At 41.5% G+C, this 25536-nt stretch overlaps 1 protein-coding gene across 1 annotated transcript in view; it reads right to left on the bottom strand.

The window, feature by feature from the left end:
- Positions 1-232: 232 nt before the first annotated feature.
- LOC149236458 (outer envelope protein 64, chloroplastic-like) overlaps positions 233-25536 on the bottom strand; it is a 249563-nt gene continuing 224259 nt past the window's right edge. Inside the window, exons 12-13 of the mRNA XM_089372388.1 lie at positions 1355-1424; positions 233-880 (exon numbers count right to left, since the gene is read on the bottom strand). Coding sequence (XP_089228514.1) covers positions 798-880; positions 1355-1424 — 153 coding nt within the window. The 3' untranslated portion in view covers positions 233-797. The remainder of the gene's footprint in view (positions 881-1354; positions 1425-25536) is intronic.

Genomic DNA, 25536 nt, shown 5'->3' with positions numbered 1-25536 from the left:
AAAGATATCCAAATCATCACTATTCTGGACCGGTAATTTTGCCAAAGAACAAAAAAGCATTACGAACATGTAACATCATCAATTATCTGCCATACTACTCCAGGGGTTACAAGTACAAAGAACCTGGATAAACGTGTGTATCGTAGCTGCACTCAAATAGACGCAAACTTACTGGTCTCAATCCTGCCAGATAAAAGGAAAACAAGTATGTTGGCTCAACATAATCTCACAATTCAGTTGAAATCGATACCAGGAATTGCATTATATTAATAGAATTAACAATCTAGCATCCACAAGAAAAAATGTCTTTCATATAAAAGTGGAGAGATTCAGTTTAAGCTTTGAAGTTCCCCCATATTAACCTTCGATTTCAGCTCACTGGATCTGGGAAAAGAATAAGAGAACATGGCTATGTAGCCAATACACTAGACAGTCAAAAACATTTACATTGAACCTACTATCCTGAATAAGTCTGGGACCCGGGTCCAAAGTGTGCAAGCAGTGATAGCGATGTATACTACAACGGCCGCATATTTAAATGGATCCTCCATGTGGGAACTGTCATTTCTAGCATAATAGATCATGTAAACTCATTGCAGGAAACAGAATGTGCCTTTACAAGCATAAGGGGCATTCAATGTTGTGATAAAGCCAGCTTTAATAAGCTGTGTGCTTGTCAGCATACACGGTACATCTGTTCTTCTCAAAGATTGGAATCCATGACTCTTCCCCCACACTCAATAAGCTGGCATTTACTTCTCTATCAGGAAATATGCAAATCATCCAATTTTCAAAGATTATTCAAAGAGCTTCCTTAATCTGTTTGCTGCAAGATTTGCAGCTTTATTGGTTGGTTCCAGTACAAGCGCATATTGAAAATCTGTGTCAACAGAAACCCATGTGCAAATAAATTAACAAGGATGAGCAAATGAAAGTTTGAAACATGACAACAAAAAACCACTCATAGAAAGTAAATCAGTCTTCTTTATTCAGGGTAGTCTACTGTTCTAAAGAGATTTTGTTCCCAACGATATTGTAGGAAAAAGGTGTTTTTCAAGGGTTATCTGGAAGCTGGGAAAACAAGAGTACAACTCCAGAGAAATAAATAAAGTTGAAACTTGAACGAATTGCAGATTGACACATCGGCTATTGTTACAGTCATGTATCATTTGACATATTCTGTAACGGACACATCATATTCTAACAACAAAGAGATTTTGAAAATGATTGCCTGCTTGAACATTTACAATGAAATGCATCCAAAGCATTGAAGACCAAACCGAACGTACTTACATTCTGGAACACAGAAATACAAGACAAAAATTATTACCGGAGAATAGAGACATCTCCATACCTTCAATAGCTTCCTTGTAGTAACCAAGCATCTCCCTTGCAGTCCCTCTTCTCAAATATGCTTTCACATTCTGCAATACAAGGTAACAAAAGAGCTACTGATCAGCAGTAGAATCTTGAATAGATCACTGCTGGCATCAAGTAATACAGGCAAAATAGAGGGGATAAACTAAACAATCCTCGTATCTAAACTAGTGAACAGCACGCTTCCAAATTCAAATCAAAAGAGTAACATCCAGTTCCCACCAACTATAAAGCAAAATGGAGATTGAGATAGACAAACACATACACACAAAATAGAGTGAAAAATATGAGCTTCTCTTGTGCAGGTTTCATAAAATACAAAATTTCTGTTTCAGCATAAATGAGTTCTCCAGAAAAATAACACAAAGAAATATATACGGAAAGCAGTTTCCATGTGGAACACCATGCATTATAATTTTCAACTAGCAAATGAAATGAAACATAATTAACTGTAACATCTAAAAGACCAAATTTTAGTCAATAATACTGTAGAAAATAATTTAAAAAAAAAGGGAAATATTTATTTGTTACGAGTCATGACCCTAAAGGAGTTATGTAGGGGGTTAAATGTATATGTAATAAGGGTCAGCCCTATAGGGGGGGCATGTGCAATGGATGAGAATATGCAGATATAGATATCAATATTGTCATTATGGTATAAATTGACTTGTGATTTGGTCATATGGAGGTACCTAGATTATTTTGGAGGTTTTCCTCATGAATGAGTTATTGTGCAGCTCATCTTTATTATTGCTTTGAGAGCTGTAAATCATAATCCATATATACAGTAATGAATATATTGACCTCTATATATACATATTCTCGCTCATTGCTTGTGTGGAACCCCTATTAGACTCTCCTATTAGATATACCCCATTAGGGTCATAACATTATTGCACAACCCAAGTAATGCTAGGAGAAAAGAAAAAAGGGAGAAACTGAGAACAAAGGAGAGAAAAACAGGTCTAAGACCAAATTCAATTCAAACTGTACAAGAAATAAGGGGATGGAAAATAATAGAACCATAGAGGCAATGGAGGCCAAAAATCTCTATTATCCTCCAAAACATGTAGAATCTCCCCTAGCATTTTAGGATGTCATTAGGAAAAGAAAAATCATGGTATAATTCCTACTGGATGAGACCCTCACAACAAATGTTGAACAGCCCTTGCAGAAGTAACATGTTCACTTGCACCCATAAGCTGGTTGATTCCATTTGTAGCCAGGTATTTCTGATCCTCCTTGTTTGCCATTATCTCTACTGAGACATTGGCAATTTCCTCTGCACTGGCTTTTAACAATCCCCTCAAGGTTTCATACTTCAAAGCTATGATCGATAGCTCAGGATTTGAGATATGATCTGACTGGAAAAATATATCCTTTTATATTTCAAAATATAACAAGATTCTTCATCAAGCTTAGTCTAGCATATAAATTATTTTCTTGTAATTAAGAGATCTTTGAATTTCACCTTCTTCCACTGGAGATCATCCTATCAATAGCCGTGGCTAATGCACTTCAATGTTAGAACCAGAATAATTGTTAGTAAATCACTCTGGTGAAATCAGGGTTTGCTAGTAGGATCTGGACAAATCCTCTACTGCAACCTCCAAAAAAACTGTCACAGGTCAATTGTGTTGAGAAATCATAGTGCATGTAGATTAGCATTGATTTCTCTGCCATGCTAATTACTTGTGAATACGTTGGCTTCTTAATTAGATTTTTATGTTTTTCTTCTTTAATCAAGCAATTACTAAGAGTACAAAAACATGAAGATCACAAGAGACAAGAACACAAAGATATAAGCTCCAACAGGGCAAAAACCCCACAAGGGGAAACCCAAGAAAATTTTCTTCTTATAGAATCAGATCAAAGTGAGATATGCAAGACCCAAAAATGAAGACAAAGACTGCCACACAGACCCAAGTCAGTCCTCCTTCAAAGCTTCTCCACCAAGTCAAAGTCAAATCTGGTCAAACATCTGAAGTCCTGAACTTTCAGCCCCTGCTTTTTCAATCCCTGAAATCTCAGCCCTGGAAATTTCGGGCTTGCAATACCTCAGAAAAATTCACAGAACTAGGGCAGAAAATTCTTCATCTTCTCTCTCCTTTTGTCCTCCTTTCTCCTTTGACTTCGCTGGTTTTTCCTTCTTATAGGTGGCTCTTGGAGCCTAGGCTGACTTGTTCCCAAGGAGAACAGACTTGGTCTTGTGGTGATACTTTTTATTCTTTTGACTCAAAAATAAATATTTTTCTTTTTCATACAATAAGTCCAAATGGGACTTTGACTTGTGACAAATTTCTTTTGACATGAAGAACATGCTTGACTAGTAAAATAATAATAATAATAATAATTTATTTTTCTTCTTTTGCTTTTACAAGAAATATATAATGACACAAGTACAATGATAATTATGAAGACAGAACCTAGTTACATTTCCAACAAACTAAGGTCTAGAAATCACTGAAAACTCAAATTTCCTAAGGTGGGAGTTCTTGTCTACCAGCCAAGAACAACCTATTAAATATATGGAGCTCAAACTGGAATTATAACCTACACTGATGACAGATAGGATTTCCTTTAGCCATAGATTTAAAAGCTGTTATAATATTTTGAAATGACTAAAAGAACAAGCCATTTGAAATTGCAAAAAATAGAATCTAGAATTTGTAAGACAGTGTCTTGATTGTGCTCACATTCTCTAGAAGATAGGTAGTCAAGACATGAATCATGCATATAAAAAGAGGGTTAACCATACATTATTACAAAACATGCTCATGAGACAGAAAATTAATGGGGTACAGTGAAGTAGAAATCCATTGATTCGCTCAATACCATAAAGACAATATGAAGGAAAACCAGCATAACTTTGTTTCAATCATACTATTACATCAGTGGTAGCCTTGCCTTGGTCCTGACTTAACAATAAAACTCAATAGTGCATTGACTTACAATGAAGAACACAAGACGATGTTATAACAGGCCCTGTTATATTTGAATTTCTGTAATATAAAATATTGATTGATAAAATGATTGATAGGAAAATGGCAGTGTTACAATGAGCCTCATTACAGTCTATTTATAGAATTGACTGGTCACAGGGCGAAGGGGTATGTGCCCTTTGACTTTTCATTACTAATTAACTTATTATTATTATTACAATGTCGTCCTCCAAAGGAATGCTTTGTCCTGGAAGCATAATAAACAGGATTTTCTCTAGTTGAGCACATTTATGCAATGTTCCACCAAGACTCCGGGATGGGGGGCCGCGGGTGCAGGGGGTCATGTGGGAATACCCTCAGAATTTAGGGAAATTTAGGGGGGGCAGGGAAATTTCAGGGTATATATATATTCAATAATGAAATACATTGATCCATATTCATCATTCATCGTTCATCATTCTAGAATTAGATTAGTACTAAGCAAAATAGACAATAGTAGATACCAATGTTATCGAAACTGAACCAGTGATCGAACCGGAAAACCCTCTGAACCGAGAACCGGTCCGAACTGGACCAGACCCAGTAAAAAAATCAGGCCAAAAAACCAGTCGACCATAAACAACTAAAATATTTGAATTTTAAAGAAAAAGATATATATTCATGTGCATCCATATGAATCCAAACCATTTATACACAAAGAACCAAAAGTTTTCATTTATATAGCATGTAAGGGTGCAGCTAACCAAAATAGCACCGAGTGCAATCCATCTCTGAACAAAAAATACATCAACAAACAGGTTCTAGATGGCTTCTAGCATCCAAAAAAAAAATCATACTACAACAAATACGTACATATCATCAAAACTAAAGCCTATATTGGAATCTTTATCATCAATATCACCCTCTAAGCATTGAAATAAGATATCAAAAACGTAGCATGTTAAGTCAAGATTTTATTTGAGTGATGGGTACATTTTTGGTAGGGTCATGATAGAGGAGTTATGTTAATTTTCCATTGTTCTATGCTAGTATAATCACTTAGCCCAATTATTTCTTCAATTAGCAATCACTTTTAAATAAATTTAATCTTCCAATAACAATGAGCAATTGTAGATAGATCAGTAATTCAAATGCAATAGAAGACAGCCAAGAACGTCAAACAAGAGAGGCACGAGATTTGGTCAAAGACTAGGGAAAAACCCCACAAGGGGGAAAACCCTTACAACTTCCAATTCTATTAGATTGTCATCAAATGTTCAACAAAGAGAAACAATGTTCCAATTCAACAATAATGAGTCAAAGGCCAACAACTTTGACTATCCAACAACCTAAGTCACAGGACATGTCCCTCAAGGTCTTGTGTCTCGTATTTCACGTGTCGGACACAAAACATGCCCTAAAACATGTCGAAAACGTTTTTCTTTGTGTCCTCCAATCAAGACACGTGTTTTGGACATGGCGAAAACATGCCCTAACATTTTTGGCTCTTAGGACATGTGTCCCATGAAAAATGACATTTAAAGCTTGCAACATGGTTTATTTTTAGGTTTTCCATTGTTCGCCACCCAAGTAGATTTTGCTCGTTGTCGAAAACAAATTTTTCATGCAGTGTGACGAATTCCATCAGATTCGAGCGCAATTCTCACAACTTCACATTGACCTAGACCTAGAGATGCAAGAGACGAGCGTTCGCGTGCTTTGGTGAGTTTGGAGCACTTAAATTTCTTGTAAGATGTGTTATAGCCTACGGAACTTAACTTAATGATACACAAGTAACCATGCATAGATTGCGTGTTGAAATAAAAATCCCAACACCCCGTCATGTGCTCATTGCTCACTACACCTTCAAGGTCTAAAGGGAGGGAAAGATCGATTAATGCTCTAGTCAACAATGAAGTTTGAACATGATCAAACTTGTTTGAAGTTAATGACATAAGTTATAACATGAACAATGAACATTGAACTGTGAGCATCATTGATGTAGTAAATTAATAAACTAACTAGTAAATCACTAAATAGTAAATAGTGTATACCAAATAGATATCATCATGATTCATATCTATATGGATCAAGCACTATATATCAGTATTATATATATATATATATATATATATATAACGTGTCCCCCGTGTCATGTTTCTGGGGTTGTGTCAAATACTAGTATTTATGTGTCCTCTGTGTCTCGTGTCATGTGACTTAGCCAACAATTCACTAACCAATAGCCAAGAGATGAGCCCAAAAGTCAAATCTAGTCAACAAGTCAAATCTACAATTTCTGTCAAAGTCAACAGCAGTCAAAGATGCCCTAATAAGTCCTCAAGTCAATGGTCAAACTACCTCCAAAAGAGCTCGATCAACAATCAAAAATCGCAGCCTTCTTTGTTGGTCAAATTCAAGTCAAAAAAATCACAAAAAGATGCCTCCAAATCTGGTCAAAGTCAACCCTGTTGAAACCCTAGGTGCAGACCTGTGGTCAATGACGGTCAAAGTGACCAGAAAAGTTTGTCCTATCCACAAAATTTGACCTCCAAAACATATCCAAATTTCCAAGTCAAAATAAGTGAAACCAATCCCATACTCCCAAAAGTCAACATTGGTCAAAGTACAAAACATAATTAGAATTCAACCCAATTAGAAGTCTTCTCTCTCCTTCGCACATGTGAAGAATAACCTGCAATTTCAGAAGTAGTTAAACCACCAAGAGAAGAAGAGATGTGTGATGTGATGCTCCAAAGTGATTTGACTTGAGGTGCATTTATATGCTTCTTAGGTGGTCGAATTAGCTTGCCCAGGGCACCTTTGAACTTTTGTGTACTTGTGGGTTTCATATTAAAAATTCCTTTTCTATTAAATTGTCATCAAATGTTCAGCAAAGAGATACAATGTTCCAATTCAACAATAATGAGTCAAAGGTCAACAACTTTGACTATCCAACAATTCACTAACCAATATCCAAGAGATGAGCCCAAAAGTCAAATCTAGTCAACAAGTCAAATCTACAATTTTTGTCAACGTCAACAGCAGTCAAAGATGCCCTAACAAGTCCTCAAGGCAATGGTCAAACAACCTCCAAAAGAGCTCGGTCAACAACTATGTTACCGGATCCCCGAAAGGACCTGGATCCATTGGGATCCGCCCAAGATTTGTTCATAAACATGCAGAATGTCACGGGTGCATATTCCTGTCTGCATCATGCTACTTTTAAAAATTAGAGAATACTCTGTGTTTGCATCATGTCGCTTTGAGAATTGCGGGCATAATTGCGGCTTTGAGTCGATATGTTGTCTCTAGCTAGTAATAAAGTCGCTATGCCAGGGCTTTGGCATCGTTTGTTGAACGTTTGGAGCAATTTAAAAAATAAAAAGCTAGGATCTAGCAGTCCTTGACTAATGACGTACTATAGCATTCTCTTTGCACAACATCTCACACGCTTACTACTTTGGCTTCCAACCCAAAGAGGCAAGCTCTAATAAGATGTTGGCTATCCCATTAATTTTGACATGATTGTTACGTGGTCATCCCAATTGAAAACAAAGAAAAACATGTCACTCTACTTTGGGAAAGCACCCATACAAGGTGGTGCTAGTGTAGGGTCTCATTTAGTAAAGAAAGTAGTGTTAATTATAAGTATTGTAAGTATATACAAAGTTATTCATTAATTAAGTTATGTATATTATATTTGAAAGTTTGTATAACTTTTATTTTTAAAAGTTAAAAAAATATATTTAAAATTTGTATAATTTTTTATTTTTATATAATCTTTATTTTTAAAATTATATAAATATATTTATATTATTTGTACTTGTCATTTCTCTGTCGTATCTAGATCCTGACTTTTCAAAAAATAGTGGATTTGTATATCTATCTGAATATTGGTAACCCAGGTCAACAGTAAAAAATCGCAGCCTTCTTTGTTGGTCAAAGTCAAAGTCAACCATGTTGAAGCCCTAGGTGCAGACCTGCGGTCAACGACGGTCAAAGTGCCCAGAAAAGTTTGTCCTAGCCACAAAATTCGGCCTTCAAAACAGATCCAAATTTCCAAGTCAAAAAAAGTCAAACCAATCCCAAATTCCCAAAGTCAACACTGGTCAAAGTCCAGAACAGAATTAGAATTTGGCCCAATCAGAAGTCTTCTCTTTACTTCACACATGTGAAGAATAGCCTGCAATTTTAGAAGTAGTTGAACATCCAAGAGAAGAAGAGATGTGTGATGTGATGCTCCAATGTGATTTGACTTGAGGTGCATTTAAATGCTTCTTAGGTGGTCGAATTAGCTTGCCCAAGCCGCCTTGAACTTGTGTACTTGTGGATTTCATATTAAAAATTAAATTTTTCCTTGACCAAATTAAATTCTTCCAAGGGAAAAGAGGGTCTTCTCTAGATGAGGAAGGTTGTCCAAAGGAGGGAATTTGTCCATGAGCTACCAAATTAACACCCCCTCTTAGCTGGGGAGAAATTTCCAATTGCACCATGAATCTTGTCTCATACATCTCGTCATCGCCATCACTGAATCAAGCCATGTCTCGTCTCTGCTCATCTATTGAAGACTCTTGAATCTAAGGAAGAAGAATCATCATAGGGGAGCTCAAGCTACCACCCTCTATCCAAGGACACTACGCAAGACACTACTTACTGTGAGCTAAGGATCAACTATCCTATTGCATGTTGATCTTCCCAACTTGACCCTTAAGAGTTAGTGGTAAAACACCTGCATCCCTTCACTTGGGCAAGATACTACTTACCATAAATGGTAAGGATCAAAGCTATCCCAAGTCTCCTCATCCACTGGCTAGATGGTTGGCAATCCCAACAAGCCCAGCTTGTGGGTAGGATGCCAACTAGGGTATAATCTGTCAAGTCCCAAAGATGACAATAGGTAGGATACTACTTACCATGTGGTAAGGATCACAGTTATCCTATTGTCAAACAATAGGTAGGATACTACTTACCATTAGGTAAGGATCACAACTATCCTATTGTCTAGAGTTCCCTCAACCCTAGGAGCTCTTTGGCTCAAATCTCTCCCTAGGAGCTTGGACAGGGGCGAAGAGCATAGCTCAATGTCTTGGATTAGTTGGGACCCTTACCTAGAGGGTCACATCCATCAATCCAAGTTGCTCTCTGGAGGCCAAAAACTTCCCTTTCGACAAAGCCTTGGTGAGTATGCATGTTATCTTCTCATCAGTCGAAATATGATGGACTCTCATAACTCCTCTCCGCACTATCTCTCGCAGTGTTACTTGGGAGCGAGAGCGAAAGTGGGAAGCGAGAGCGAAAATGGGTGCAAGAGCGACATTTTCAAAAGCTCCTGGTTTGGGAGCAAATTCGGAGCGATTTTTATATGATATATATATTTTTTATATTATGATACATATATGTCAACAAAAACATGTAGAATGATGAATTAGATATAAAAAACATAGATTGATCATTGAACCATATAACATCAATCATCTAGAAGTTATAATCTTCATCAACCACGTCCACAAGTTAGTAACATACAACATATTGAGTCTCGTGAATCATGATTCATCAATCTTAAAGTTGCAGCTTCAAGCTTTCAAAATTGAAAATTCAATATATAACATTTATCATCATTGATCACCAAAGTTGTACTTGTAAGCTAAGTTTAACCATTACAAGAAATAATATCTAACATGAAATGAAATGTTATAAAATGAATTATGAAATGAAATGAAACAACTTTCACGAAGCATCATATTCATAATTCGGAATCATTACCAACGAGTTATAATTTCCAACTTCAAACTTCAAACTTAAATTGTCACAGTCATATATTGTTTACAAAAAATATCATTATGATATGAAAGAGTCAAGACTCAACAGTTATGAGAACTAATAGAAACTAGAAAAGACAAGTAATTTGTAAATCTATTATCTACTACTTCATGTGGCCCTTGCCACGAGAAGTGTTTGATGTATGAGCAGGTCGTGGTGGTCTTATAGGAGTCTCCTCCCGCACAGACCGACGACCAGAACCAGAAGGCACATGCCCTCCACGTGAGGGTGTAGATGGAGGTGGCGACAACAAAGGAACAAGACTCAAAACTCGAGCACTGCTACTGGATGGTGGAGGTGGCATGGTTATTGCTTCATCTTCCTCTCCCATAAGTTCTGCTTCTAGTTCTTCAAGATGTATAGTGCCACCCTCCAAATTATCATCCTCTTGGTGGTTGTCCCAAATTTTGTATGTTGGGCCCTCATAAGCCCGATCACAATAATGACTCAATAACCTCAAGTTGTAGTCCACATAAACCAAGCTTTTTGCCCGGTTTTCATTGAGTCTATTTCTTTTCACATTATGTATGAAGTTGTAGGTGCTCCAAAACCTCTCTGCAGAAGAAGTATTTACAACCTGTGAGAGAAATTTTTTTGCCAGTTTTGGCATAAGTCCCTAGCCGCCATATGATTCCCACCATGTGAGAGCATCAAATTTGTCTCTATCTTCCATTGCATGAAAGGTAGCAAACAAACCAGTGTAACTGAAGCATCTGCCTAATTCAAGACACACACTAGCACATTCCTCCCTGTCAGGTATCACCTTTTCTAATCCTTGCAAATATCCTGTAGATACCGCTTCATCTATATGGGGTTTGACCCTAACCCCACTCCCTGGTGCAGGTTGGCCCAACCAAGATGCAGAGTAGTATTTTGGCGTAGGGATATACGCCAAGCATTGTAGTGGAACATTAAGTTTATCCCACCGTATACACACACAATCGTGAATCAGTTTATACAAGTTCGGATCATTGTTATGAACAATATCTTTTATTTGCCCCAACATGGTATCCATCTGCTCATACACCTCGCCAATCACTGGTTTATTTGTATCTGCAAACCGAATCATGTGATAAACAAGCTTGGTGAAATCCAATACTTGCCTCACACGTGCCTAAAACATACCATCAAAAGGCCTCCTACACCTGTTCAAAACCTTGCATGTTAGCTGCATTTGTAGCCCTTTCCTTTAATGCCTTCCAGTGTGGACTTGATACCATGCTAGCCAATGACTCTCTTACCTTCAAAAGGCGCCTGAAGGTGAGGTAATAGCTACCAAATCTAGTCCTCACAATCTTCAACAACTCCAATCTTGAGTGACTGTGGAAAAGGCCATGGGTATTGCTATGATTTGTAATAAATTTTATCATTTCTTTACCTCTCTTGTATAAATCACCAATCCATTTGTATTGTTTGTTTTTGTTCTTAACAATATCATGCATCAAAAGGTTCATTGTGTGAACCAAACACCCAGACCAAAATATGTTGGGGTATTTATCCTCAATAATTGCTCCCACTGTCTTACAATTAGGAGCATTATCAGTGATGAATTGGATGACAATGTATGGCCCAATACGCTCAATTGTTTCAAGTAATGGTTCTGCAATGTTGATGTCGGTCTTGAACTTGCCTGAGTAATCATATGCTGAAAGAAAGATGGCACCACTAACAGACACAGCAAGAACATTTATCAATGGCTTGCCTTTTACATTTGTCCATCCGTTAGATATAATGGACACCCCATGCTCAGTCCAAGAACTTGTCATTCTATTCAAAGAATGTGATATTTTTGCTTTTTCATGATCAAGTCCAACGGTTCTTGCCTTGTCATACCCAGGGCTCTTGTATCCTTTAGGGGCATCATTTATGGCAGAAACCATTTCGTGCCAATAAGGTGAGCAAAGAACATTGAATGGTATCCCACATGCATAGAGAAACCTGTAAACTTTTGAATCCACATCATTCCTCCACCCTTCATCAAGGAAATCTGATATGTTTCTACGCCTTAAACATGGTGACCCTGTGCCTTCATATCCACTGCCTTGGAAGGATGCTAAAGGAGTTCTTTGTGCATGTGATTGTGAGCTTGGTTCAAAGAACCATTTGATTTTTTAGATTTTTATTGGGCTTCCTCCTCTTCCCTTATGTATTTGGCTCTATCTACTGCTGACACACCTGTACAAGTTTTGATTCCTATTTGTTTATCTCCATCCCATGGCCTTTTCCCACAGAGGTGCTTTCTGGCACGGGTGTATGAACCTGTGTAATTATTGTTGCAATGGGGACAATGAAATTTAGTGGTTCCACCCCCTTTCCCTGCTTCAGACCTATTAAAATATTTCCACAATGGGGTTTGGTCTTGTTTAGTTTTTTGAGCTGACTCATGTTCACTCTCCTCTAGCTCCTCCTCACGGGGGTTTTCATCAAATCCACTATGACCCACTTCTTCATCCCCTTCTTCATTTTCAACCCTCATTTTTCTACTCTCCAACACCATAATAACCAAAAAAAGAACCAAGAAGAATAAAATGCCAAGAAATATAACCATGATGTTTGAAATTTAAAGTTTTGAATCTGCAAAAAAAATGGAATGGGAATGGGAATGGGAGATAGAGAAAAAAAAATATTTATTTACTTAGGAATGAATATTAAAAAAAATTGCTAGAATAGCGTGTAGAGCCTACCTCTTTGGCCTCCAATCTCCCCTTGCTCCTTGCTTTCTCTTGCTCTCTCACTCTCTTGCTCCTTGCTCTCTCCTTGCTCCTCACTCTCTTGCTCTCACTCTCACTCTCAAACAATGATGAAATGAATATGAGTGAGGGTCTATTTATATTCTTTCCCTCCCTCCCTCACTTTAGTTTCATACCCGTCATTTTTTTCGGCGAATTTTTTGTTTTTTTCTGTGCGTTTTTTTACAGGTGTCACTCACTGCTGCTAGGAGCGATTTTTATAACCTGGGAGCGATTGCTCCCTGATCACTCCCGGAGCGACGCTCCCTCTGTTGATTCGAAAAAAACCAGGGAGCGCAAATTTTTTTTAGGGAGCGCGCTCCCAAAATCGCTCCCTTTTTGAGAGAGCGCTCCCGAGTCGCTCCCGCTCGGAGTGCGGATTGGGAGCGAGATCGAGAGGGGGGGGGCTCCCCCGCAACACTGATCTCTCATATATAGTGATACCTGATCTCAATATGCTTGGACTTGTCATGAAACACGAGATTGTCTGCTAATCAAATCCCACTCTTATTGTCGCAATATATCACTGTCGTATCTAGGACCTGCTCAAACAGCACTCCAAAGATCTTCCTCAACCATATTGCCTCACATATAGCCATGCTAGCAGCAATATACTTTAGCTTAGTGATGCTCAAAGCTACAAACTTTGTTTCTTGCTCATCCAAGATATCATGGCAAAACCCAAACTAAAGCAGCACCTTGATGTGCTCTTCTTGTCAATAACATTTCTGACCCAGTCAGCATCAGCGTACCCATGAAGTCTCACATCTTCGGTAGTATATCTCAAACCAAGATTAATCATCCCATGCAAATATATCAGCACATGCTTGGCAGCAACCCAATGTGCATGAAGAGGCTCAATCATGAATTGATTGAAAGTGTTAACTACAAAACATATGTTTGGACGGGTGTTCATGGGGAACATCAATGCCCCAATCAACTATCGATACTCAGAGGCATTCGCCAAGTCAGGTCCAGTAACATATCCACATAACATTTTGAACTTCATCTCAATCAGTTTGACCAAGGACTTGCATTCTACCATTCCAAATATTTCCAACATTTTCAAAACATATTTTCCTTCAGAAAGGAAAATCTCTCTAGGATTTTTCCACACTTCTAATCCCAGGAAGTAATCTAACAAACCAAGATCTTTCTTTTCGAATTCAAAGGCTAGATCCCTCTTACGCTCGAGCATCAGAGGCTCACTATCTATCAAGAATAAATCGTCAACATATAAAACCAAAATGAGAGGCATACCTTGGACCACTTTGAAGTAGAGGTTTGCGTCAACATTGTTTCTTGTGAATTCAAGCTTCACCAAGTAATTCAAACCATATAATTCCTTCTTCAACCTACAAACGTGAGTCTTCTTTTCATGTATTTCAAAGCCCACTGGTTGCTCAACAAATACTTCTTCATGTAGTAAGCCATGAAGAAATGCAGTCGTCATATCCATCTGGTGAAGAATCCATCCTTCACTCGCAGCAAGGACACCAATAGATCTATTAGTGGTATAGCGGGCAACTGGTGCAAATATATCATCATAATCTTCTCCTTCTTTCTAGGAGAAACCTCTAGCCAAGAACCTCGCTTTATATTTCTCAATACTTCCATCAGCTCCATGCTCGATCTTCCATAGCCACTTCGAAGTCACGATAGACTTTTCTTTAGGTCTAGGAACAACATCCCACACATCATTCTTCATGATGGAACCATACTCTTCGGCCATGGCATCCTTCCAAACCTTCTCTTTCACGAATTCTTCAAAAGTGGGAGCAATGCATGTATGATGGTGCTCATAGCTACAACGTATCCCTAGTACCGGCATGGCTTCTTACTTTCTCTAAAGGCTCCTCTAGTAGCGACATGTCGTTCAACATCCTGTAAAGTATCATGAAGCCAAAGGGGTCTCTTCCTGGTAGGGGGACCACATGGAGGAGGCTCCATGGGATCATCAACAACATCTATCTCTGGCTCAGACACAAAGGGCAATCTAGAAGGTCCACATCATCATCCTTCTTTTCAACAGGAGGAGAAAGAATATCCCTTGCCTTTCCAAGGGAAACATCTTCATCGAAAGTCACATCCCTGCTAAACTCAATATTCCTTTGACCCGACACATATATTCTAAAAGCTTTAGAATTATCACAATATCCAACAAATGTACCTTTATTTCCAGTGGCTTCCAGCTTTTTACTCTTGTCCTCGGCACATGAAAATACACAGGGCAATCAAATATCCTCAGATGTCAAACATCGAGCTTCACACTTGTGAACACTTTTTCGGGAGTCTTGTTACCCAAGGCTTGATGAGGAGTCTTGTTTTGAACATAGATTGTCGTATTAGTGGCTTCTCCCCAAAGAAACTTCGATAGTTTTTTATCATGCAACATGGCTCTGACAACTTCCATGATAGTCCTATTCTTTCTTTTAGCCACACCATTCTTCTCAAGGTTATAAGGTACAATGGTCTCCTTCGTAATTCCAGCCTTCTTGCAAAAGTCAATGAACTCGTTAGAAGTATATTCTCCACCATTGTCAGACCTGAAGACCTTGATCCTTTTCCTTGTTCAATTCTTTATCAGTGCCTTGAAGTCCTGGAACATCTTGAATGCTTTGTCCTTGTGCTTCAAGTAGAATATCCATGTCTTCCAAGAGAAGTCATCCACAAATATTATATAGTATAGATAGCCACCCAGAGATTTTACTGGCATGGGACCACATAGATCATAATGGATGAGTTGTAGAATATCATTGGTCCTGCTTTTGCTGGAGGGGAATGGTCCCCTTGACTTCTTTCCACTGACACATCCCTGGCATACTCCATCATGATTATATTGAACATCAGGCATTCCATAAATCATCCTTCTAACTTTGGGCAAGGCTTCATAGTGAAGATGTGCAAACCTTTGCTGCAATAGCTCAATTTGATGATTTCTCTCATGCATCATTGCTCGCAAGGGTCTTCCATTGACTCTACAGAGTCCTTCAATTCTAGATCCCAAGGTGAAAGCATCCTTCATGCAAGATTTCGAAGGCCAAGTGAGGACCTTTCCCCTTGTGAAGGCAACTCTCATTCCTTTGTCTTCCAAGGCAAAGATAGATACCAGGTTCTTTAATCCCAGAACATATATCACATCATGAATAAGAACGGTTTCCCCATAATCCAAATGAAATTTGACAAAACCAAAACCCTTCACAGGATACATGGAATTGTCTCCAAGCATGATCTTACGATTAGTCTCCCTCTCAACTAGATTTGAGAGAACTTCCTGATACCTAGAGAAATGTCTAGAAGCCCCACTATCTACCAACCATCACACGAATATGGAGGAAAGGAACTTGAAAGAGCAAAAATAAGAATATATTCAAATTGAGTGGCAACAACATTATTTTCATATCTTGAGTTCCTTGATCTCTTTTGTGGACGATAGCCTTCTTCACAATCATCAAGAGCATCTCTTCTTCTTCTATCATCTCTCCTTCCTCTATCATCGCCTCTTCTTCTATCATTAAACATGTTGTTTTTGAATGTTGGAATTTCTATGTCTAACCGTTGGAAATTCTTCCTGTACTATCTGATTTATTTCTTCCTACTTGTTTAGTTACTTAACAAGTTATTTACCATGTAAATACTGAAAATAGATACAAGTACAGTATCAACACATACAGATCATCAATTGAAAGAAAGAAGCACACAAGTGACACCATTGTTTCTGGACTAAAGTCCCCGGAAAAATCCAATGCGGGAAAACCGGTGCAGCTATTTAGAGGGTTTTATTATTATGCAGTTTCAGAATACAACCAAGGTGCCAAAAATGGCTCACCCAACAAAGAATGCCCTCGGCAATAGTACCTCTCAGTCGAAGACAGGTATTCCGGATGAATCATCAGATGAACAATCCCACAGTAACAATACAGCTTCTGCTGCTCTGCATCACCCTGATAGGGACTGCGTCACCCTATCCAACTCTCCAACTCCAATCTGTCCCACGAAAATCTCCTAGCGTTGCCTCTAAGGCCTGTATCAGCCTTTCTGGCCCAGCGTCAACCTCACAGGGCTCTTCGTTAGCCTCTGAAGCCTCTACATCTCACACGCTGGCCCTCTCTGGCATTGCGCAACTCTTGGCTGCCTCTGCGTGGCCTCTAGCTGGCTCTGCGTCAACCTCTCCCAGATTCTACATTGATCCTCCCGATACTAACTCTACCTCTTTGCTCTGTATTCACTACCCCTCAATTGCAACTTAGATCACTTCACTCAAATTCCTGAGCAAACCCTGCCCTAGAAAATCGAGTTTTTTATCTCACTTGGTGTGTTCTCCAATTGACCCTCAAACCTCCTCTTATACTTTTCTTGTTGGTCCATCAACGACCGAGACTAAATCTCTAATCAACGGCTAAGATTAGATTTGGCTTGATCCATGACTTTTGGACAATTCTAACCTAGTTTTATATTAATTCACATTAATATTTTATTTTTTTTAAGTTTAGACTTAGGAACTCCATTAAAAATTTTAATTATTTTAATATCTCCCAAACTAGTTAGATTCTGCCCAAACCATTTCTGGGTCTTGGAGATCTCATGTGCTTTAGCCTCTCCACCAATTTTCATGGCTAGAGCACATCTAATGCTACCCCAAATCAACACTCCCTATTAGTGAGAATTGTGCTCTAGTAATACTCCTCATTGATTATCACCCTGATCATCCAACATCAGTCCCTGTGCTAATGCTAGGCCTCCCCGCCCAACATCCTCTGCACTGTTGCATCGTGTACTGCTACCCATGGCCCTGGCACTGCCACTGCTGCATCTGTACAACAGCTCCCCCTACATTTGTGTTGCTGCCCATGGCCCTACCACTACCACTGTTGCATCTGCACTGCATCCCCTCTCATCATGCTACCCATAGCACTGTCACTGCTAACTGCTGCACTGCAACTCAGTTACTGAGAAGTAACTAATCCTCCCAATTTTGACATCTCTGCCAGGCTAGAAACACTCCCGATGTTAAAGCTCCCTTTGTCGCTAACAAGTGCTCCCTCTACTAACCTCTGCGCTGTTGCAACAACTCCATGCATCCCACACTGTTGCCTCACACTATCTGGGGACTCCTGCACTGTAGCACCCTCTGTTGCTCCATCTGCAACTGTCTCTACCGACATCTGCCACCCTTGCTTCTACTGTTTGGGGCTCCCATAGCACGGTATAATCCAAAAGAGGTTGGGTACCTTGAGGATCCTGCCCCTCATTGTCTATAGTCCGTCTGACTACAGCTCGATGTCTCCCCACTTCCTCTCATGGCACATTCGTCATCTGTCTCCACTTCTTCCCCACCTTCGCTGGCATTGCCTTGGTCTCAAAAGCCTCTCCCTTGCTCTTCTTCCTCGGACACTAGTTCGCATAGTGACCTAGTTCCCCACAGTGGAAGCATTTGACCTTGGAGAGGTCCTTCTTTCGTTTCTCCTGCTTTCTCGCAAATTCTAAGGCATCATCCTCCTCTTCCTTCTCCTTGATTCTGACCCCCTTGTCGTTGCTTCCCGCATTGGTCAATCGTTTGATCTCTTCTTGACGAAGAGCCACCCACAGTTCCTCCCAATCCGGAAGATTTGACCTACCCAATAAGCTTTGGACAAATACCTCCTAATCCTCTGAGACTGTGTTAAATACGGTCCTCACCAACATCTCCTCATTCGGCGTGGCCCCTATTGAAGTCAGTTGATCCCGGATCTCCGTCAATCGCCCATGGAAGATATATATATGCTCTCCCCTCTGCATCTGGTATGATCGCAACTGATTTTCTAGAAGCATTTTCCTCTAAACGGAAGTATGTTGACACAACTTCTTCAGGGCATCCCACATCTCATTTGTCGTGCCCTTCTCAGCAATATGTGGTACCACATGATCCTCGACCCCGTCAAGAATGATGCAGTTAGCCCTGGCCATTGCCTCCTCGTACTTCTCATTTTCAACCGGGTCAATTGGGATCGCTATCATTTTCAAGGCGCAGTGTTTGATGTGATACCTATCTAGAATGGACAAGATCCTGGCCTTCCAGACTACGAAGTTCGAAGCTCTGTCCAGTCTATCCTGATCTCTTAGCCTATCCACTGCCATTTCGTTGCTCCTCTTTCGACTCTTTCGAGTCTCTCTACTTCCCTCCTGGAAGTCCTCTGATCGACTCCTGCTCAGTCTCTCAACTTCCCGCCTGGAAGTTCTCGATCTGACTCCCTCTGAGCCTTGATTTCCCAATCCCTCTGCCAATGTCAATATGCCCCACTTAGATCATTTATGCAGCTGCACCACTGATCCGGATTTCTTGGCTAGAAATCCTTGGCAGCAACTCCCTCCACCTTTGTCTTGCCCTATTAGGTATTGTTCTGACCACAATACCCCACCAGCTTCACTCCGCAACTTACCCACAGCCTCCTATGCCCCAATAGCCTGAAGGTTAGAGCCTCTACGCTCTGCACAATCCCGGCACCAGCATAATCTGCACCTCCTGGCCACAGTGTCGATCCTTCTTGAATGAGAAAAATGACCAGGTCTTTCATAGGTCAGGTCTGCTCCTCTCTGCCTCAGCGTTGATCCTCTCCTAGCTCGAACTAATGATGCAGGCTCTCTGCGTCACCCCTTCCTTGCTGCTTTCTGCTAGGAACAACTTTTGTCACTCGGGACAGTTGTTTCTGCTGCTACTGCTCTGCTTGGCTGATGCCTTCAATTATCATGTGATCTGCAACTTGGCTCTAATACCATGTTGGAATTTCTAAGTCTAACCGTTAGAAATTATTCCTTTACTATTTGATTTATTTCTTCCTACTTGTTCAGTTACTTAACAAGTTATTTACCATGTAAACACTGAAAATAAATATAGGTACAGTATCAACATATACAAATCATCAACTGAAAGAAACAAGCACACAAGTGAAACCATTGTTTTTGGACTAATGTCCCTGGAAAAACCCAATACGGGAAAACCAGTGCAGTTATTTAGAGGGTTTTATTATTACGCAGTTTCAGAATACAACCAGGGTTTTAGAAATGGCTCACCCAACAGAGAATGCCCTCGGCAATAATACCTCTTAGTCGAAGACAAATATTCTGGCTGAATCACTGGATGAGCGATCCCACAGTAACAATATAGCTTTTGTTGCTCTACGTCACCCTATCCATCTCTCCAGCACCAATCTATCCCACGAAAATCTCCCAGCGCTGCCTCTAGGACCTGTGTCAGCCTCTCTGGCCCAACGTCAGTGCAGCGGCAGCCTCTCGGGGCTCTGTGTCAACCTCTGGAGCCTCTATGTCTCACATGCTAGCCCTCTCTAGGAAATTCTGTCCATCAGCCATCAAAAAGTGGAATTGCAAGGTTGAAGTATATGTTTCCACAACCATTTGCTCTCACCAATGACAAAAGGACTTCTACAAGGGTGTGGCCTTGTCAAGGTAATATCCATTGACATGAAAATGTATATTGGTGTGCCAGAGCTACCCCACCCTCTTCAGTTCCTAAAGGGGACAAGATGTCAGTGAAAATGAAGACACAAATTGTTTGCGATCTTTTGCTCTCTTAAAATCTACATCTAGATGACCAGAAATTGGATCAACCCAAGCATACAAAACTAGGGGAAGATGCCCATTCCACCTTTTCCCTAACTACAAGTGCAGAATCAATAAGAGGTTCTAAGGGCAAGTTTGGCAGTGCTCCTTATAAGGTTGTTTGCAACTTTAGATGCAATGAGAGAGCTGAGAAGCGTAACTTGTAAGGAGATTTTTTCAAAATCGAATGCAAAGGAATCAAAGGAAAGCGTGTTGCAAGTCCAAACAAGGGAGCTGCAAGAAGCTGAGATAAAAATGTGTAAGAAAAGTTTGCCATTCAAAGCAGCTCCCCTGCCCGCATTCTACCATGAAGCAGCTCCACCAAAGGCTGAGCTGAAGAAGATTCCACTTATGGGCCCAAGATCTCCCAAGCTAGGGCGGAGAAGGAGCTATAGATCCAGATTTAAGCAGGAACGCAACAAATTACAGAGATAACCATATACACAAAGATGCAGCGGAAATAATACTTCATTTCATTAATGGGAAATACTGACATATGCTTACAAACAGAAATGGCAATAAACTAGCTAGGGCGATGGTAGCTTATCTCTGAGAAGAGATGTGATGGCTACATGCCTCTGAACTGTTCTGAACTGTATTACAATGAGGCTCGAAGGCCTATTTATTGTTGAGAAACAATGGAAAACCCTTCACATACCGAAACCTAACCCTAGAAGATGAAACGCCAAATTGTGGGCCCCGTTTGGGTAAATTGGTACATCAATTTCCCGGGGTCGTAACTTTGGCATACGATCTCCGTTTGACGCGTACGATAGCTCGTTAGAAAGATCTATCCGAGTACTACCATTTTGGGAGGCAACATAGGGCTCGGTCGCCCCAGAATTCCAAAAAAACGTCGTTTAGGGCCTCAAAACGGCTCCGGAAGTTCAGGACCCGAAAAACTGCTAAAAATAGTAAACTGTGCTACAATTAAGGAAACTGAAAATGCTGAGAAAGACAATGGTGGGGGTCCAGGTGGACCTGGCAGGTGGCCACCAATATCCACCTGGATCATTCCTCCCCCCTTAGGAAGCAATGGTCCCCATTGCGTTGAGCTCCTCCATGAGATGAGGAAACCTCTGCTGAACTTGTTCCCTGGTGAGCCACTTGCCCTGCTGAAGGAGTTGGCCTGCTTTGACAACTCGATACAGTTGGATATGCTGTTGGCGAGTGTTCTTGATCTGTGTGTCCATGATCCGATCAGTTGCAGCTTGTTCCATGCAATCTGGATTTAATTCTGTGGGTTTGAGCTGTTCTGCAATGTCGGATGTGTCTAGCAATGGTGGAAAGTATGGCCGAAGGCGGTCCACATTGAACACTGGGTGCAGGCCAAGGAATGGGGGAATGCTGAGCTCAAATGCATTGTCTCCCATAGCCTTAGTAATGGTGTAAGGACCATATCGAAGTGGTCTCAATTTCCGATAGGCTCCAGTAAGGCGTTCCTTTTGCAAATGCAACCAGACTTTGTCGCCCACCTGAAACTTGTGTGGCACCCGGTGTTGATCATGTCGCTGCTTGTACTTGGCATTTGATTTCTCAAGAATGTCATGGACCTGCTGGCGAATATGTTGGATGCGCTCAATGAAGCTGGTGGCCTTATCTGTTTCGGACTGGACATGAGCTGAATTCATGTGAGTAGCTGCAAGTGGCATGGCCACATCAATGGGGCATAGTGGCTGGAATCCTAAACCCACCTGAAAAGGGCTATGGCCAGTGGAGCTGTGAAGAGCTCGGTTGTAGCTGTGCTGAACATAGGGGAGGCTCTCGTCCCATGTGCGTGGATGCTTTGAGTTATACATGCGCAGAATGTGCACAATCATCCTGTTGACAACCTCTGTCTGGCCATCAGTTTGAGGATGGAAGGCTGTGGACTTCGTGAGTTTGGTGTCCAGCATTGACCAGAGACTGGACCAAAATGTGCTGAGAAACCGACTGTCCCGATCTGAGATGATAGACTGTGGGATCCCAAAGTGCACCCACACTCGTTCAAAGAAGAGTTTAGCAGTGGCTTCTGCTGTGATATTCTTCTTGCAGGCCATCATAATGGCCATCTTTGAGAACCTGTCGACGACCACAAAAACACAGTCATTTCCATGCTTAGTGGAAGGAAGGCCTGACATGTAATCCATGGAGATGGATTCCCAAGGTCGACTAGGGGTAGGCAACGGGGTATAGAGGCCTTGCTTCTTAATGGTCGGTTTGGCAATGGCACAGGCAGTACATGATCGGATGTACTTCCCAACATCCTGTCGAAGATTCGGCCAATAGAAATAGTTTTGCAGTACTGCCACTGTTTTCTCGACCCCGAAATGCCCAGCAGCCCGACTGTAGTGTGCTTCCCAAATCATCTTGGCACGCTCGCTTGAAGGAACACAAAGGTGACCGAGGTGGCATAATAGGGCATCCTGGAGGTGAAAATCTGCAACCTGCCGACCCTCCAAGAGTGTCTGGTATGTGTGGCCGAATTCTGGGTCGCTTTTGTAGAGAAGTGGCCAATCAGAAGTCTCGTGCCCGCAAGAGTTGAGCACGGTGGTTAGCGCCATGATCGGTGGTCGACTGAGGCAATCTGCAACATTATTGGTGCTGCCCTTTTTATACTTGATATTCAAGTGAAACTGTTGCAGGTATGTAGACCACTTCTGATGGCGATCATTCTGCAATTTCCCTTGGGTCTGTATGAATTGCAGAGGTCGGTGGTCTGTGTGGATGACCGTTTCCTTCCCCAAAATGTAATGCTTCCATTGTCGGCAGGCTTGTACAATGGAATACATCTCTTTATCATAAGTGGGGTACTTCCGGACTGTGTCTGAAAGTGTTTCACTGTGATATGCCACTGGATGTCCATGTTGAGTAAGGACTGCCCCAATAGCATAGTCAGAGGCATCTGTCTCGACCTCAAATGGTTGTTGTAAATCTGGTAACGCGAGCACTGGTGCCGTGCAGAGGCGATCCTTCAACTGCCTGAATGCCTTCTGTTGAGATTCAGACCAAAAGAATTTTGCTTTCGCCCCGCCCTTGGTGACTTGACTCAAGGGCCAAGAAATATGAGAAAATCCCAACACAAACCTGCGGTAGAAGTTGGCAAGACCTAGAAAGCTGCGGAGCTCTGTTAGAGTGGTTGGAGAGGGCCAATCCCGAATGACTTGGACCTTGGCTGGATCGACATGCACCCCCTGTTCATCAATGATGTATCCCAGATACTGGACCTCGGTCATGCCAAAAGTGCATTTCTCCAAATTGGCACATAGCTTGTGTTGCCGCAGTGTTTGGAGAACCTGTCGGATGTGGTGGAGGTGCTCTTCCCAACTCTGGCTGAAGATCAGAATGTCATCCAAGTATACTACTACAAAGGAGTTGGTGAATGGCCGCAAGATGTCATCCATTAGCCTCATAAAGGTTGCAGGAGCATTCGTCAATCCGAAAGGCATGACCAACCATTCGAAGAGGCCCTCCTTGGATTTGAAGGCAGTCTTCCACACATCTGAGGGTTCAATTGGTACCTGGTGATATCCTGACTTCAGATCGATCTTGCTGAAATATTTCTCCCCCTTTAGTTGGTCTAGGAGGTCATCAATCCGCGGGATCGGGTACCTATTACGGACAGTGATCTTGTTCAGCGCCCGATAGTCAATACAGAGTCTCCACGTCCCATCCTTCTTCTGTACCAACACTATCGGGCTCCCACAGGGCGAAGAACTCGGACGGATGTGACCTTTCTGTAGGAGCTCCTGAATCTGCCTCTTGATTTCATTGTTCTCCAGAACGGAGCGCCGATAAATTGGTCCATTGGGTAGCGGCGCACCTGGGGTCAGATCAATGGAGTGCTTGACTTGACAGTGCAGAGGAACCCCTGCCGGGGAGGTGAAGATGTCTTTGTACTCCTCCACAATCTTGTCCATTTGTAGCTGTCGTGCAGAGGGACCTCGTTTGGAGGCCGCGGCCACTGTCTTCTTCTTCCCTTGAGGGCGTATCATCAGGAAAACAAATTTCCTGGTTTTGGAAATGATCTTACTGCATTGTTTTGCAGTAATCAAAGAGATGGCGGCAGGTGGTGGTACCTCTGGTATCCTGAACAACTTATTTCCCAATGTAATAATAACAGCACGGGGCCTTGATTCATACACAGCATGTCGCTTCCACAAGTATGGTTGTCCTAGTAATACATCACAAACTTCAAGGGGAGCAATGTCACACAATACCTCATCCGTGAAGGGCTTGATGTTGTATGGAAGGCGACACTGCTGGCTCACGCGAAGATCTCGCCCTTGGTAAAGCCACCCAATGGTGTATGGTTGTGGATGTGCTGTGGTCGGTAAGCCCAACCGCTTCACGACCTCTGCCGAAATGAGGTTCTTTTGACTCCCGCTATCAACAATGAACTGTATCGGGGAGCCCTTGACCCACATCTGGGAGTGGAAGAGACGCTCCTCCTCCTCTGGATCTTCGGGTTCATTTTTCTGGATCTTTGCGGTAGCAACAGTGGCGCTGGGATCCGCATCAATGATCTGCTTCCCTTTTTCATACCCCTTATCGGGTTCTGACTCAGAGTCGGAACATGCATCTGATTCTGAAACCTTTAGCTCAGCCACCAGTGACTGTTTGGCCCGACACTCACTTGTGTTGTGAGTGGAGCTCTTATGGAACTCGCACCATTTTCCAGTGTCCTTTCTCGGCTTCGCGGCGTTGCTCTTTGCTTGCAGCTTCAGCTGGTTGTCTTGGGCTGTCCCGCCTTGGCTTTGTCCTTTGTTCTGTGGTTTAGGGGCACCTTTCCCCTGCTTTGGATTCGCAGATCCAAAGTCTCGCTTCTTTTGTTTAAACTTCTGCTCGACTTTGACGGCATACCGGTATGCTGCGCCGAGCGAGGGGATGTTTAGGAACTGTATTTCTTCCTGGATGTACTTGTGCAGGCAGCCACGGTATTTGAGTATCAAATGTTGCTCCGAATCCTTGATACCCAACTTTGTGCGAAGGGTATGGAAAAGATTGGTGAACTCCAGCACATCTTGGTCCCTTCCCTGCCGCAGCGTGGTCCACTTTATGTATTCATCCTCATAGCTTCCGACAGGGTAGTACTGCTCCTTGATGGCATCCCG

Source organism: Pinus tabuliformis, chromosome 8, assembly GCF_031772625.1.
Source record: "Pinus tabuliformis cultivar Carrire ecotype Pingquan chromosome 8, CPIR1, whole genome shotgun sequence".
NCBI lineage: Eukaryota > Viridiplantae > Streptophyta > Pinopsida > Pinales > Pinaceae > Pinus > Pinus tabuliformis.
The sequence above is the reverse complement of the archived record's forward strand: the minus strand, read 5'-3'. Positions and strand labels throughout refer to the sequence as shown.